General features: G+C 31.7%; 1 protein-coding gene across 2 annotated transcripts; it reads right to left on the bottom strand.

Annotated features, from left to right (window-relative positions):
• Window positions 1-5,279: 5,279 nt before the first annotated feature.
• LOC120158162 (protein PHOSPHATE STARVATION RESPONSE 1-like) lies at window positions 5,280-11,447 on the bottom strand. 2 transcript variants are annotated; one of them, XM_039169075.1, is made up of 9 exons: window positions 11,271-11,447; window positions 8,710-9,170; window positions 8,524-8,616; window positions 8,224-8,422; window positions 8,058-8,134; window positions 7,923-7,962; window positions 7,206-7,263; window positions 6,496-6,565; window positions 5,280-6,024 (listed from the first exon to the last, which is right to left on the bottom strand). In XM_039169075.1, exons 2-9 carry the CDS (start codon window positions 9,166-9,168, stop codon window positions 5,650-5,652), a joined length of 1,371 nt encoding a protein of 456 aa, XP_039025006.1. In that variant the 5' UTR covers window positions 9,169-9,170; window positions 11,271-11,447; the 3' UTR covers window positions 5,280-5,649. The 2 variants fall into 2 exon arrangements, with proteins under 2 accessions (XP_039025006.1, XP_039025005.1); XM_039169074.1 differs by having other exon boundaries at window positions 8,524-9,170.
• Window positions 11,448-17,499: the final 6,052 nt, after the last annotated feature.

Raw genomic sequence — 17,499 nt, 5'->3', positions numbered from 1 at the left:
TGAGCCGTGTCATCCCTTGACCAGATTTCTTCATCACGTAGGAATCGTGTTTCCCTTAGACGACCCGAACTCTTCATCACGTATGAGCAGTGTCGTCCCCAACAACCAACATTATTCAATTTCTAAGTTTGAAAGGGAGAGAACCAGATAAAAAACTTGATGTCTTTTCATCTTTGCCCTATTCTTGTTAACACAAGAATGTGCAAAGAGGGGCAGCTGTAGACACCCGTTTTTGTCCGGGTCTTTTTTTTATTATTATTATTATTATCGTTATTTATTATTATTAATTAATTACATATATTTTTGCAGGCCAAATTAAGGCCTGATTACAAAGTGACCCAGCTGACCCATTACAACAACCCGAAGCCCAATTGGCCCAGAGACCAGAAGCCCACTGCTAACCCAGACCCAACCTAGCAGATTAGGGTTTCAAACCCTAAAACATATTAGGGTTTCAAACCCTAATCCCCTACTCAGCCGCCGCTTCTGTTTGGACTTCCAGCCGTCGTGTGACTCCTCAGCTTCCCAGACGCCATCCACTCAAGCCGAGCCTCCCCTTCTCTTCCTCTGACGCCGCCACCATCACTGTTCCGGTCTGACCCCAACTGTTTCACTATTGTCATCTACAGCAAAACCAATCAAGAAAAAATATATCATATACAGTTCAAATCTCACAAAATCTAAACTCCAAATTAAAATACCAATAAATCCCTAAATATTCGGGATTTCTATCCCACCAAATCAGAAAAAGCCAGGCTCTACCTAGATATCATCATCATCTCACCAGAAATCAGGAGGCAAGCAAACATAAAAGACCAAAAAAAGAGAAAATGGGGGACGGTCGGTGAAAAAAACAGAGAAGAGAAAAAAGAGATACGAAACAAAAAAAAAAAGAAGAAAGAAAAGTTTTACCTTCTCGAACCACCACCGTGAATCTCGTTGTGACCTTCTCCGATCCCAGCTAGCCCCATATCTGAAGGTAAAGCCTTTTCCTCTTCTAGGTTAGTTAGGGTTGGAGTGCAGTGGGTTTTGGGGTTATGATTCACTTAGGTTTTTTTTAGGTGAGAGAGAGATGAGGTTACTCCCCATGGCCATCGATCTACGGTGGCCGGGGAGTTTAGGGTTTAAATCCTCGGTTGAGGATGAGAGAAGGAAGACGGAAGGGTTTAGGTTTCTCTAGGGTTTTCGCCGCCGATTTACGGTGTTTGCGACCTCTGTTTTTTCTCCACGGCGGAGAGAGGCGGAGGATAAGGGAGAGAGGTGGAGAGCCTTTTTGGTTCTCTGTTTTCTGGAGAGAAGAGGAGATGTGAGAAATGAGAGATTGGCCGGGGAAGGGCTTGGGTTTAGCCTTATAGACCGAGTCCGAAACGGCGCCGTTTAGGTCGAGGACTCGGTTGTAATTTCGTCATGGGTAAACTGCGTAGAAGGGGCTCCCAGGTTTTGAACGTTTATGATATAGCCATTTCTTGTATTTTATTTATTTTGTACTTTATACCTCAAGTTTGTAATGTTTATGTATTGGCCACCTTGCAATAATATTCTGTAAGTTTCAACATTTGTACTATGTGTTTATAATGTTCACATTTTGCTCACTGTTTTTCTGTTTGGCTTAAATACCGAATTTGCATTGTATGTTTCATTTGTTTTATTTTAGTCATTTGTCTATAACATAGGAAAGTATTAATTTACGTATTTAAAATCTAAGTTCTTTATACGATTTATAGTCATTGTGTAAATCTTGTATGGGTTATTTACTTGCTTGGTTATGGTCATTTTGTTTAGGTTTATTTAGATACTTTTGCTAAATATATGTATAATTTATTTTTACTTATGTTATTGTTTTTACTTATTTATTTTATTTATGTTAATATTTGTGTTTAGTATGAATTAATATTAGGAAATATTTATATAGATATATGTATATTGGTTAATAATCATTATTATTTATATTATTGTGTGATATGGTTAAGCTTGCTTATGTTATAGACGTTCATTTTACTTAATAGGTATAATAAAATTTTATTTCATTTTTATTTATTATTTTTATAACGTTCAATATGTTAATGTATTTTCTAATAATTAACTATATAGGTTTTAGATGAACAGAGTATGATTTACTTTATACTCATCTCGATATAATTTGGTGTTAATTCAAAGATAGAATATACTTTATAGATGAAAAATAGACGAGATAGCTTTCCCGATGGAGGATTGCAAATCTCGGGATTTCTCACCAAGTTAAGTATTTCTATTATTTCAAGTAATATTCAATAAATAAATTATAATTGATTTATCATTCCTTTTTTTATAATTCTTATTGTATTAATGGTTGTTATATTAATATTAACGATACATGTTTTAGATAAATTAAGCATATTTTATTTTCTACTCATGTCAATATTATTTAGTGGTAATTCAAAGATGGAATATACTTTATAGATAAGAAATAGATGAGATAGCTTTCCCGTTGGAGGATTGCAAATCTTGAGATTTCTTACCAATTGAAGTATTTCTATTATTTTAACAAAAATTCAATAAATAGATCATATTTTTACTTCTGCTTCAAATTTTAAGTTCCACCATTTACGACTATATATAAGTGACTAAGTACCGATTTTGGGCGTTGTGAGGGGTGTTTACCCTTCCCTATACGTAACCGACTCCCGAATCTGTTTTAAATGAATCTTTGGTAACATAGACCGAATATTTGTCTTATAAAACTATTTATCTTAAAATTGTTTTTAAAAGACGTTTTTAGGTATTTGACCTACCTAACCCAAAGGTCGATGACGACTCTTTTCAACTTTATTCAAATCAATACAAATTTCCCAATTTTTCCAAATTAAAGTCATAATTGTTTTAAAATAAATAATATTTAATTGTTTAAAAAAATGGTTATGACAGTTTGAAGTTGCAATTTTACCAACCAACAGAAACGTGTTGCACTTTTAGAAATTGATAATTTCGAATTTTGTGTATATAGAAATTTATTTTAGGGAGGTTACCTATTAATATTAGATGTGTAACACGAATCTATTCGAATTAATCAAGGTGAAATCATGGAATCAAGGCAACCAAAAAATGAAATTGATAAGTTGGGTAAACCCTCAACTTTATCCAAAAATTTTAGCCTTTTAAAATTTTAAACGGTTAATTCGGTTATAAATCAGATTGAATTATCATTAATCGAATTAATCAAACATTTTCCTTTAACAATTAATCGAATCGAAATGTTTTTAAAATATTAACTGGATTCTTTTTATAATTTTTATTTAGATTAATTTAAGGTTATTACAAATATTTTTTATTTGGATTAAAATTTAATTAGGTCTTGATAATTTAATGGATCTCACCTAACGTGGTTAAAAATAACTAGGTCTTAATTTCTAATGAATTTTAGCTTAAAATATGTATTTAATATATATAAATTTAACATTTTCGATTAATTCGGTTAATTAATCGATTTCGAACTGAATTAACTAGTAACCAAATATTAGAAAAAATTAATTGTTCCCTAAATCGAACTAAGTCGATGACCGTCCAAATTAAATGAATTAATTTAATTCGATCGGTTAATTCGGTTAAAATGAAGAAGTGAACACCCTAATTTTTAGGACATCTATACTAAGTAGTGTTAAACAAAATAGTTTAAAGAGATGTACAAAAATTGGAACTCCGAAGATGACATAATATAAATCAAAATCAAAATATTAATATAATTTATAGACTAACATACTAATAAGGTCCTATGAATGCATATGCTCACTCATTTAAATTAGAAGTTGTACTCTAAAAAAATAATGTTAGAATTCCATCGCCAATAATGCTCCTTTGAATCACAATCTATTAACTTGTGGATGAAATCATTCGAATACTTAGCTTTACAAGCTAAATAACACACTTCTTCTCTATTATATTTCGTGCAGTTGATAAAGATAAACCTGCAATGCAAATATAAGCATAGAGACATAGGCATAAACAAGTGTTATTCTAATTACAAAGCTTCATGAATAGGAGGGAACGTTCGATCGAGTCGAGTAAAAAAAATTCGAGTTGACGAGTCATATTTTACAACTCGGAGTTGACTTAAAATTTTTTCAAATCGAGTTTATAAAATTCGAGTCTAGTCAAATCGAATTTTCGAGTTTGTGTTTAAATTTAATTATCAATATTTATAATATCATGATATTATTTGATTTCAATTTAAATGGTTTTTTATGATCATATACAATACATATATATATATATATATATATATATATATATATAACAACCCATTCCTATGTAATTTTTGATAAAAAAAAAATACAATACATGCACATTTCTTTCATATGTGATATACATATATAATACAGAATTGAGGGACTCAACTCAAACTTGAAAATTCATCCACTAATTACTAAAAATTTCGAGTTGTATTTTACAACTCGATTTGAACTTGAAATTTTTTCGAGTCAAGTTTATGAAATTACAATTCGAAGTCATTTCGAATTGAATCGAAAAATTTGAATCGACTGAAAAAGATTGAAAGACAATTGGTGTTCAGTCTTAACCTACTAACATGTGTTTACACTTGGTCACAAATTCTGATACTTCCCTATTTATATTCGGCCATCAATATAGTTGTTTAAGCTGTTGATACATCTTATTACTTTTAGGATGAACCGCAAAAGAACTATCTATGAGCTTCCTAAGAGTAAAATCTCTAACTGTTCATTCATCAGGGTGCACAATCAACTTCTAAAATAGAATATGTCACCACTTCTCAACTTGAAACCAATTTCTAATTTAATTTATGGGCTTCTTTTACTTCTTGTACCAGTTTAGCTAATAATTCACCATCCTCAGATAACCTCAACCTTACAAACATTGCTCTCAAGTTTGAGATTGCTTTTTGTCTGAAGGTATTGGGATAGTAATTGATAATACAATTATAATCCAATCCTTGAGCAACCCCATAACACAATTATAATCCTTAAGCAACTACATTGTTGCAAATCCTTAAGCAAATTCAATTCCTTTTACGTGAGAAAATACTTTAAACTCTCGGTGAGGCCAAACTTCTCCAGATTTGTTACATGCAGCTGGATATATATTACTGAATCTAGAATCTGAATGTTAATATACGCTGGAAATGTCAGACTAAGGGTCAATGTCATTTACTACATTACACACTCGCACAGGGCAACGGTATTCATTTTCCCTTTACCCAGAAGGAAATACTAAAGAAAAAACCTATACATATAGACTATGGTACATTGAAGCCATGTACAGATCTCGGAATGGGAGTTTTATTCATGAAGCCATGTACAGATCTCGGAATGGGAATTTTATTCACGTCTTCCAACAAGTTTATGATAACTAAATTCCCTAAAAAAATTGAGCTCCTTCCCTGTCTTAACTATGCACTTTGTGCAACCGGTGTTTATTAATGCACCTGCATTTTCACCTGTCTGGACAATCAAACTCAATACTATTTTATAAGCGTTTGATCATAAGACGGCAGTGCTAAAGCAAATTGTTCACAAGGACTCAACATGGAGGAAGACGACCTTAAAACTCTAAAAGCTCTAACCTTATCTAAACTTGGCTTATCCCGCGTCCATCCATGAACAATTATGGTAGTCGGTTTAAAGCCTGCCATATAACTTATTCCTCAATTCTTGGGCGCTTTGAGGTTTGTTGTGAACTCGACTCAGAAACACGGGTTTCGGGTTTCTCTAGATCACCTGTTTCAGGTGCCTTATGCTGTCCACAAATTTCTTGTGGACTTCTCTCCAACACGGACTTGGCATTAACGGTGCCTGTTCCAGAATTCCCGTGATCCCTCTGGGAGGATTCCACTTCACTTTTTGTAGGAGCCTCATTGGTAGCATCCTCATTGGTAGCATCTGAAGGAACCGGTGGATTCTCCGGATCAGAATATGATCCCTTCAGCTTGTCTAGACCTGACTTTTGCTTCTCAAACATCATTTGAAGGTACCTCCCTTGTTCTTCTATTTGCAACTGCAAATTTCTTTGAGTCTGTAGAGAAAACAATAGATATTAACGTTACACCAATAGACCCCCCGGAAAAAATTAGAAACATCAATTAGTGAAGGGTTCATTCAGAACTTTGACTATAATGGTGTGCAACTCCACAAGGCAAAGATGGACTACATAGTAAATAACTGCACCACTTAAGCCCATGTCTCTTCAACCTCAAAAAATAAAAACCCATGTGCATATATACCCAGCAGATCAGCCCCACCCCAACTTCTTCGAAAATCTCATGGCAAAAAAAAATAAGTTTTTTCAGGTTCAGAATCTAAAGCCATCAATCTAAATGAGAGCACGACAGAAACATAATTTCTACTTATGTAAAGAGAAGAAAGATCTTCCGTTCTCCACTTCCTTCAAGGAAAATTTAAAGGTAGATTCATTTAATTCAATTTTCTTCAAGTACAAAATGTGCTGCTTTTATGTCCCAAAATCCTTCCCAACACAGATTCATACCTCAAGCTGTTCATGCAATCGCTTCTGAACTTCCATCTGTATACGCAAAGCTTCAGTGATCCCCATGCCCCTGCTCCAGTTCAGAATGAAAAATGCACTTAATATGATTAAAGGTAAACTAAACAAATCAACTGACTGAAGCTGGCATTAGACCTTGATTATATGATATGCTCCTTATGGATTCCATTTGGAATTTTCTATAATCAAATCTTTGCAAAATGCAATAAAACGGGAAAAGAACTGTTAAATTTGCAGCTTCATCTCCCTATCAAATAGATTTACCAAGGATAATCCATGGCAAACATTTTCGTTTTTGAAGCATATTACAAACTTCTTTGTCAAAACTTGAACATGACCAAAGATTTGAATACACAATCCAATTCATGGTTTCAGATCAGCATTTCCGATATGTTAATAGCAGACGGTTCCCACGTAGTTCAGTTCATACTTCATACAAATTTGTCACTAACCATTTTCTTAAAAGGTGATATTTCCCTGCTAGGAATAGCAGAGCACCCCACTCATTAATAACAAAAGAGGTCCAAATAATTACCATGTATGCTACTCAAACTTTATTAAAGCGCACAAACTATAAAAGCAGATGCTCAAACAATGCCACTGATTCAATTCCCTAACCCAGGAAAAATTAAATAAATAAATACCACACAGTATTAATAGAAAACATTGGCAAAGCATTACAAATTACTTACGCTTTCAAGTCCAGAGATGAAATTTCTTCCATAGAAGTTAACTTCTTCTCCAAGGATCCTGCAAGCAATTGTCATTATGTCAGCTAAAATATACAGAGCCATCCTACAATTACACAGCTGAGAATTTTTGGGGATTCAATATACATAATAAAGTATTAGTCACTTAAATATTTATGATCCAATCACCAAAGTAACTTAAAAGACAAAGTCTTGACAAATAAGTAGTAGAGTTGGTATAGACATGTGCTTCATACAAAATGTTGTACATGTAATTTTGTAAATATTCATCTATATAAAGGTATATGGATCCAAAGGGATGCACAAGCAAATTTATTTTTTCTCTTGAATCTAATCTTAACAGTATCCATGCCAACTACAAAGATAACCAGTTTCATGAATAAATAAAGAATGGGCAAAGTGTGTGCGAATGAAAAAAAAAACAAATTTGAGCAGACAGCTAGGATCCTGGAACCGGCTTAACCAAATGGAGTCCACTTCATTAATGAGAAAAAGATCCTCTCTCAAGTTTCAACAACTCTTCATCCATCCATTCACTTACACAGCAATAACTTTTAATATATCAGTACGGGATGGGTGATTGCCAAGTGCAAAGTAGACATGCAACATAAATTTTCACTGGACAGCTAATGATTCTGGAACACAAATAAGTCACACAACAAGGAAAAGGAAGAAACTTAAAGGGAGAACAACACATACCTTCTGATGGCTCTGGTCTGTATCTAGCTGTCCTGTATTTCTGCAGTGAAGAGAATGGCGTCTCCAGTTAAAGGGTAATCTAACCAAAGTCTTTGTGCACTATATATTTGAATAATAAAGAAAGGGTGTATGCACCTGCAAGTGACTTTTAACATGATATATAGTCAAGCCTTCAACTTTCATAAGCTTCAACACACCCTTTGGAGTAGCTCCTGTAAGTTGAAAATACCAAACAAATTAAGACACAACATAAGCCTAATGACTTTTGAAAACAGTTTCATGAGGAATGAAAGTAGCACACTTTCACTGCCTCCCAATTGGTTCACGGCTTCAACAAAGGCTTCATGAAGTTCTGGTGTCCACCGCATTCGTGCTTTTGCTGGGGCATTATTTGCTGATGAAGAGGGGTTTACAACACTGTGACTTTCTACAGATGGAGAAGGAAGCTGTTGATTCTGTGCAAGTACGGCTATGCATGGTTTCTCCACCTGGTATGCCATCTGAAGCAAAAAAAAAGGGAAAAAATCAAAGATAAAAAATACCAAAAGGATTAAGTTTATCTGGATAAGCTTTATCTTCCATAGCATTAAAGCATCCACACCTTTGGTTCCAGATTCGTAACGTTGTCAACAAGAAGCTCATTCCAATTGGAAGCCGATGCATCTTCACCAGTGATAAGCTGGTCCGCCCATTCCTGCCAATCATTTTGTTTGCCAAAGTCTTCAGATCTCATACTACCACTACAGCTACTGTTTTCTATTTGACTGCTCAGGACAGTGGTGCTTACAGGAAAATCAAGAAAATCAGGATCTGTACACCAAGAACCACTATTTTCTTTGTTGCAGTGACTTGGTATTGTGGATTGAGGCAACAGTGAATTTGAAGATTGTGATAACGGCAATGCTGCAGTATTAGTTGTTGACTGAGATATGAAAGGAGAATTTATTGAATGCTTTTCACTTGGTAGTGCTGACGAGTAATGAATATCACTTGAAAATCCAGACAATGATGAAAAAATGTGACCAACCACCCCATTATTGGCAGGAAGACAAGTTGCATGGGTCAAAGGCCTAGTCATCAGTTCTCTTTCTGCATGTGCTTGTTGAGTATTAGGGAACTTTTGATATGTCTCTTCCAGATGTGTTGAAAGGGCAGGTAAAGACGATGACAATCCTCCAGATACCCCATGGTTACTAAGCTGACTTGCACCTGATCTCTGAAAGGATAAAGCAGGTCGTGCCTCCATAGCTGTGCTTAATTAAAAAAGATGGTGTAAATGATTTGGTTAATCAATATTAGCTCAATTGGCAGAGTTCACACTGTTTCAAACTAATCAAGGAGCCACAAAAAGCATCATTCTTAGTTGTTACAGCTTGCAAAAGCCCACAAGGCGAGATCATAACTTTTCACATCAGTGAATATCATCTAATAAATAAAAAGCTGTTGTTGTATATGGAAAAACATCAACCCCAGAAATCTCCAGGGAAATATTGGTACGAAACTTAAGATGAACAGGGAAATAAGAAGAAACAAGCGCTTACATGAATTGTTATAGATTATGTTCAACAACACAAAAATGTGCTTAAGTGGATTCCAACTCAGGAATTCCCGACAAATGACTTAAGTTCAATAAATATAAAACAAAATTGATGCAGAACAAGATCATGCTTGTTATACAGCTAAATAACCTAGAAATTTATGATATGTATTTTAGATTCTCGATGTAACTTGTAGTATTTAGGAAACTATAAGGGCATTTAAGGTTAAATGTGGCATTTCATATGAACTCGGGTGTTTAGGAAGTAGCTTATGTGGACGTATGTCCTTTCAGTTTCTAGTAGCTTTCAGTTATTGACATATATTGAATTGACATTTGACCTCAAGTGTGAAGATTTCCATTCCCTAGTTTCTCTATTCCACTCTCCTATTCCTCTATCTTTCCATTCTATTTCCTCTCCCTTTTCCTGAAAATTTCTCTATTATCTACTCTTCAAGTATTCTTTCCCTTGCTTGCAAAGAAGAACAATTGCCAGATGTGCAAAGAGTAAGCAAGAACAATTTCCTGAAAATTTCTCGATGTAACTTGTAGTATTTAGGAAACTATAAGGGCATTTAAGGTTAAATGTGGCATTTCATATGAACTCGGGTGTTTAGGAAGTAGCTTATGTGGACGTATGTCCTTTCAGTTTCTAGTAACTTTCAGTTATTGACATATATTGAATTGACATTTGACCTCAAGTGTGAAGATTTCCATTCCCTAGTTTCTCTATTCCACTCTCCTATTCCTCTATCTTTCCATTCTATTTCCTCTCCCTTTTCCTGAAAATTTCTATATTATCTACTCTTCAAGTATTCTTTCCCTTGCTTGTAAAGAAGAACAATTGCCAGATGTGCAAAGAGTAAGCAAAAACAATATAATCTCAAAATGCACAGAAAGACACGTTAGAGCAGAATCAAGTTTACCAGAAATCTAAAAAAGCGGGTAAACAGAGGAGCCAAACATCAGTCTATTATTTTTGCAAAATGAAAATTACCGGCTTTTCCATCCTTCAAGCTAATTACAGTGAGAATATATATAACCTGTTCCCAGATGTAATAATGACAGAATCTATATGAAAACTGCACAAGACTGTTACACAGATAGCCCTTGACAATGAATGTGATGCAATATTAAACTCTCTATTGACTGTTCCCTTCATCACCAAGAAGGTTCACACTATTTTCCAATTTGGTTATCTCTATCCATCATATCCTTCAGATTTAGCTTTGAAGTTTCAAAATTCTTATACTATGTCAACATACATGGCATTTCAAGAAAACAAGTTATATACCCTCCTTATCTACATTAGTCTATCAATCCCAGCAACCTCTTTATCCATATTATACACACACGCGCGCGCAGATCCTAAGCATTAAATACCTATAATTAACTCAACCAAGCCAGCAATTCAGATTTCAGGGACAATTCAACTTAAATTAAAAACTAGATTTTTAACACACACACACACACAAAACTAAAGCTTTCGCACATAATCATCATATATGAAATTCCAGCAAAAAAAAAAAAGAGATGATAAGAGACAAAACTAGAACATCAGAAAATCCCCAAAAAAATGAAAATGTAAACACCCCAAATAATAAGTATTCAAAAATCCCAACATGCAAAACATCAAAAGAATGATTCAGTATGCCCCAAAAATCATAGCCAATCCAGTTCAATTACAACCTTTAACAACTTCAACAAGCACCCAGATTAACAGAAACTTCATTAAATGAAAAACCATAACTTTTTACCTCAAAAAACGCCAAATTGAGCGGAAACAAGCAAATGGGTAAATCGATTCTTACCTAATCCTTGATAGAAACCTCGCGGGATCGAAACCCACCAAAAAGAATCGAATCGAGTCACTGAAAGATAGATAGATTGTGGTGGGAATTATTCCAGAATCTATAAGCAGGTGTTTTTCTTAAAGTTCCGTCACCGGCGTACACCAAACAAGGAAGTGCTGAGTGACGAAGTGCGATTTTGCCTCGTCTATTGGCCCTTACTGCCTCTGAAGCTAATATAAGAAAGAAAGAAAAAACACAAGTGAAAGGAATTGGGTGTGAGGACCACAAGATTGTTTACGTGGACAGTCCTGATGGATGTCTGGGAAAGACATTTGATGGGCGGCACGTGGGCGCTAATTGTGTTCGTGGTCGTTCTCAGTGGCCAAAGTTTGGTGCCCTCCATATTTTATTAAATCAGATAAATAAAAGCCTTTTCAAAAAATATTTTTGAGAAAAAAAGGATTTTTATGGCTATTTGAGAAATGGAATTGGGAGAGTTTACTCTATTGGCGGTAAGGAAAGATGTTGTTGGTTTTATTATTATTTTTAATAAAATTAATAAAAAATTATCAGAAATACTATTATTTCTATCGATTTTATTATTATTGGACGTTTTATCGGTTTTATTAACATATTCGGTAAAGCGCTATCGCTTTTGTTATTTTTTCTTATCGGTTTTGTTATTATTGAACATTTTACCGAAAATGTTAAAAAAATTAATATTTTAAGTAGAAATAATAATATTTTAAATGATTTTTATTGATTTTATTAAAAAAATAATAACAAAACCGATAATACATTTTTTTAACAGTATATTAAGATTGCACGCAGTATAACTTCCCTGCCTGGTGTTACAGAGAGAAACAATGGTCCATGAGAATTTATCTGGCCAAATGGTACCTAGGAGCTAGGACTCTATATTTGTCCAAAAATAATTAATGTATCTCTCGATATTTTTTTATTTTTAATAAGGTCTTCAAACTTATAAAAAAGAATTTAATATGGTATTTTAATCAATGATTTTCGGTTGTTGAATGTTATTATGTTGATGTGACACTTCACGTTGTTGATGTGGCACTTTACGGTGTTAATTAGCGATCAGCAGTACTGACATGAAAGTCTTGGTGACATGTTAGGTGGATTAAATTGATTTTTTTTTAAGTTTTAGAGTCAAATTGATTTTTTAAAGTTTATGGGCTTATTTAATTTTTAAAAATAAAATAGTTTAAATACAAAATATAAAAAATTAAATATAAAAATACCAAAAATAAAAATTAAATTACTAAAAAATCAAATATATATTATTTTGTTTTAAAAATAAAATAAAACTCATGTAAGAAATCGCCTCTAAATTTTAATGTGAATTTTATTTTATTTTGTTGAGACGTATTTGAGACTTATTTATTTTTTTTAAAAAAAAGGAAATATTGGAGTGACAAAAAAATCTCGAGCACTCGAAGTTCATATATACATTGACTTTATAGAGTTGTATTTAATAAAAATTGGCGGGATAAGTCGATATTCTCACTTTTTCATAAGATTATGTTTAGGTTAAGTTTACTTTCTTATATCATGTTATATTCACTAAAAATGTTTATCTTAATTGGATAACTATTTTTTAATTTTTAATTATATAGTTTCATTATTATTTATAAAACAAAATTTAATTTCATAATTTTATATTTATGTGACTTTATAATATTTATTTCTTTCATTTTTATAAAAATTTAGTGAAATAAAATTTAAAAAAGACACATAGAATTTAAGACAATTGGATGTAAATATATAAATAAAATTTGTGAAACTAATTTAGATTTATATAAATTTGAGGTAAAAATATATATATATATATATTTTTAATTTTTGAATAATTTAATTTTTATCTTTGGTGTTATATATTTAAGTTTTTAAATATTTTTATATTATGAATTTAAAATATTTTTATTTTCTAAAAAAATAAATAAGCCTTTAAATTTAAAAAAATTTGACCCTTAAACTTTGTAAAAAAATCAATTTCTTTGGTATTATTATATTTTTGTTTTCATATTTAAGTAGAGAGAAATATGAAAGAATTTTAAAATACCTTATAGAGATATAAAAATTACGATAAGTTAGATAATTGTAAACTGAAAAAACAATAGTGCAGAAAACAAATGTAGAAAATGAGACGAAAATTAGAAAAAAATAGTTATTTTAGATACAATAGAATCTTTATAAATTAATATTTGATAAAATAATATTTTTTCTCGGTCATGACCTAGGCTCAAAATTTAAATAAATAATTTTGATAAATTAATAAGATAATAACTTTTCAAAAGACCCTTATACAAATTATATAAATTTATGGCGCTTTCAATATTATAAATTAATAATTCTATAAAATTATAAATATAACCAGGAGAAGTTAGTAAAATATGATTCTATTGTTGTTTGTTTCTTAAAATTTAAATCTAATTGTATTTCATTTCTAATTTTCCTTACTACATCCAAAAGTTCTGGTGTTGCGTTCTTATACTACAACAAAAAATTGTGAAGAGTTGGTGTCACTATGAGTGCTTCCTTTCATGTGATTAGTTGCAAATGTATTGTATCATCTTCAATTTCATCCTTAATAGGATTTTCAATAACATTAACTATAATTTCTTCCAAACTTTGAACCTCTGAGCATTGTATCATTTCACCCGGATAATCCAATATGTGATTGACATTCATTTTATTGTGTTACGCCAGATCAATAATCATCATCACATTATACATGAATATTACTCAATTAGTCAATACAATATATATAATTTATTCATGAAGAATAATGTATGTTCGTTGAATCAGAAAAATCTCTTTAAATTAAACCTTGGAGTTTTAAATCCTTTTATAAAATAGTTTTTCCCCTAATTATTAATACTTAATCAATCTTCTAAAATTCTCATTTAAATAAATTTTTTTAAATTAAAGTATTTGATTGATATTTCAAATTCTAAAATTGTTAATTTAAATTTCCAATTAGATTTATTTTAGCTCAAAGTAATATTGATTTCTAAAAATTCATTTTTAACTCTAAAATCATTTTTCAAAAAATTAAAAAAAAAATCTGAATCGACTAATTAATTTTCCTAATTCGAATTTTGGGTTATCACATTATTTATTATTAGTCTTGTTAGAATTATATAACTGGGTAACAGAATATTGTGATCCTGTAGATGTATGTAATCTTGTAGGTGATCATTTGGTTATAGTGGAGTTTTTTTTATTGTACTTTAAAGTTCTATGGATAGTCAAAACCATGTCCTCAACTCCTCATTGAACAAAATAAGGTACCTTGAACCATAAGAAACTGTCCTCGCAATTTTTCATATAATTTAAATATTTATTTTATTTTTATTGATAATATATAAATATGACCAAATTCCAATTAATAGGTAAGCTTATCATAATCTTCATAGTCTGCAATGAAGAGAGATTGATATTTTGCAGTTAATATATGCTATACATTTGAGTTTTGAAGTATACACACACACATACATGATCTGAAGGTACTGCCATCTCAGATTCTTATACCAGTTAGTAAAGAGAAAATAAAAGAAATGGAAAATCCTACTTTCTTTACACATCAAATTGCAACCCCCAAACCACTTACTTGGAAGAGGAGAGGCAAAGAGTTTCACAAGGGGAAAACCCATGGTCGAAGTTGAGAGAATAGCTGTGCAAGTCATAACTGAACCGCGTGCTTCTTCTTTGCCACCTCCAAGTTTGCCTTTGTTGCCTCCACTTGGACTTCACCTTCCAAACAAACTGTTTCAACCACAAGTTGGCCCTCTCTTTTGCACACTCATAGACTCATGGTTTCCCACTTCAACATCTGAATTCTCTTCAAGATTTGCATTGTTTCTGAATTTCCCCCCCAATACTCGCAGCAATGGTGAGACATGTGTATATGTAGTTTCAAATAAAGCATGAAAGGGTGAGCTTTTTCATGCATCTATACGATTCCAACAAGCAAAGAGACCACCAAATGTTCTTTCCACTTTGACTTGCGATCATTCCTATGTCAAAAAGGGGTAGTGATGTGAATGGGATGCATGTTACCAGCTTTTTCGTTGGTCATTTCTGGTATGTTTAGAGGTTTGTGGGTGGTGGACTTTCCAGGAAGCATCTATAATTAAAGTAAGACGGGCAAAAAGAGAGGTGTAAATTGAAAAGTTAAAGCCCTTCATACCTAAGTCTGACTCTTCTAGTGCCGAAAGGAAGGGAAAAGGAGTGCCTTCATTATCAAAAGCTTGGGTATCAGTACTTTATCTTGTGTATATCCATTTTTCACCGCCTTGTATCCCAAGATGGCCTTAGTATCATGCACAGAAAATTTTTCAAAAGAAAAATCTCAGTACATGAAGCCGTGAGAAGGTCATGAACCAGTACCCTAAAATCGATTGAGTTTAATTGCACACTCATGTGCATATATAGAAGGATAATTTTATAATCATTTTAGGACAAATTTTCTCTAAACTGAACCTAACTACTTAATTTTAAATTTTACTTGACTCTCTATTTTTTTTTAAAAGTAACTTTACCATTTGATCAGAATCAGTCAAATATGTATTATTTTATCATTCTAATCCAGTCTAATTTCATACAATAAATATTTTTGAAAAGTTGCCATTACAAAATTAATAACCCTATATTTCATTTGTAGGTTATAAATGAATTGAATTTGAACTAATAATGTTGTACTTTATGTGTTTATTTTCAAAAGTGTTTATGTTCCTTTCGTGTTCGTTTAAATTTTTAATATCATATTCTTATTTATATTCTTTTATTATTTTTTGAAAGTGTTTGTGTTTAGTTCGTTTAACGTTCGGAATATATTTATTTATATGTTCTCCAACATGTTCGTTCAGCGGCCGCAAACATGTTTGCTAAAATTGTGAAATTACTCCACTAGTCCTTATGCTCCTTAGGCTTCACAACTTGAACTCTAAAATTTACCATGTATTCAATTTAGTTTTTTACTTTCACCAATATTTAAAATGTAAAAAATAAAAAAGAAAAGGAGAATCGAATAAACAAGCTTATAAAACGATCCAATAAACAAACTTATTCTTGAACATAAACGAACTGACTACAACTATGTTTGTGTACATTCGTTTATTAAACGAACATAAGAATTTTATTCATATTCATTTATTTAGTCTAAAATTTTAGACCCCTATTTCGTTCATAGAGGTCATGGACAATGACAGATCCATAAATTTAAGAATGGAGGTCCAAAATTTAAAATTTCTTTTCTTAAAAATAATAGGTATGCAAAAAAAATTATTTTTTTCTTAACACATTAAGCTAAATTTAACCACTTTTCCAAAATAACGGGAATGCACTTGGCCCCTATAGGGGCTTAGTGCATCTGCCACTAGTCACGAGTTTGAGCACGTATGACTACAAGGGTGATCGAACGTCCATTGTCAAATGGTTGAGAGTACTTAGAACAGAATCTTCTTTGTAATCACATGTATCTTAATAAAAAAAGGTAAACTATACGAGTGACCACCTAATTATAGTCATTTTCATTTTGACCATCATTTTTAAATTTTTGTCAACCGGGTCATCCAACTATTTAAATGCATTAAATCATGCCACTTGTTGTTAGCATTTAACATAAGTGCTGATGTGGTAGTTAATAAAATAGGTATAATTACACATTCGATCCTTACTATTTATACATTCTTCCAAATTGGTCATAATTTTAATTTAATTTAATAAAATTTTAATCTTCCAATCATGTGACGACACATGTCAATGGTGACATGTGTTGCGTGTCACGACATGATTGGAGTTTTTAAAATTATTTTTAATATATTAATTGAATAATATCTACACCAATCAGATGGTTACACCTCAACCGATAAGACCAATCCTATTTTTATTTCTTGGGTTCAATATGTTTTATACATTATAACTTATGACACAAAAATAAAATAAAAAACTATTAATTGGATTTCAATATGAAATTTGAATTTGGAGGTAAATCAAACATTTGAAAAATATTTACACTATCATTTATGTATCATTAATATCTATTAAAAATAAAATCAAGTTTAAAGTTTTTTTATGTCAAAAAGTTTTTATTTTTTTAAAATTAATTTTTTTTTTATTTTTTCATAACTAATTTTCAATTATTAAAAAATCAAGCTTAATAGATGAAATAAATTAATGTTATACGAATAATTCATGAATAATTCATCAAACATTCTATTTT

This window comes from Hibiscus syriacus, unplaced genomic scaffold (assembly GCF_006381635.1).
Source record: "Hibiscus syriacus cultivar Baekdansim isolate YM2019G1 unplaced genomic scaffold, ASM638163v2 tig00111309_pilon, whole genome shotgun sequence".
Taxonomy (NCBI): Eukaryota; Viridiplantae; Streptophyta; class Magnoliopsida; order Malvales; family Malvaceae; genus Hibiscus; species Hibiscus syriacus.
Note: the sequence above shows the minus strand (reverse complement) of the source record. Positions and strands in the feature narration are given on the sequence as shown.

Coding starts and splice junctions, on each gene's coding strand:
- LOC120158162 (XM_039169074.1), bottom strand. CDS start 9,168: ATGGAGGCACGACCTGCTTTATCCTTTCAGAGATCAGGTGCAAGTCAG. Junction 8,423..8,523: donor TTACGAATCTGGAACCAAAG/GTGTGGATGCTT, acceptor TTTTTGCTTCAG/ATGGCATACCAGGTGGAGAA. Junction 7,963..8,057: donor ATGTTAAAAGTCACTTGCAG/GTGCATACACCC, acceptor TCTTCACTGCAG/AAATACAGGACAGCTAGATA.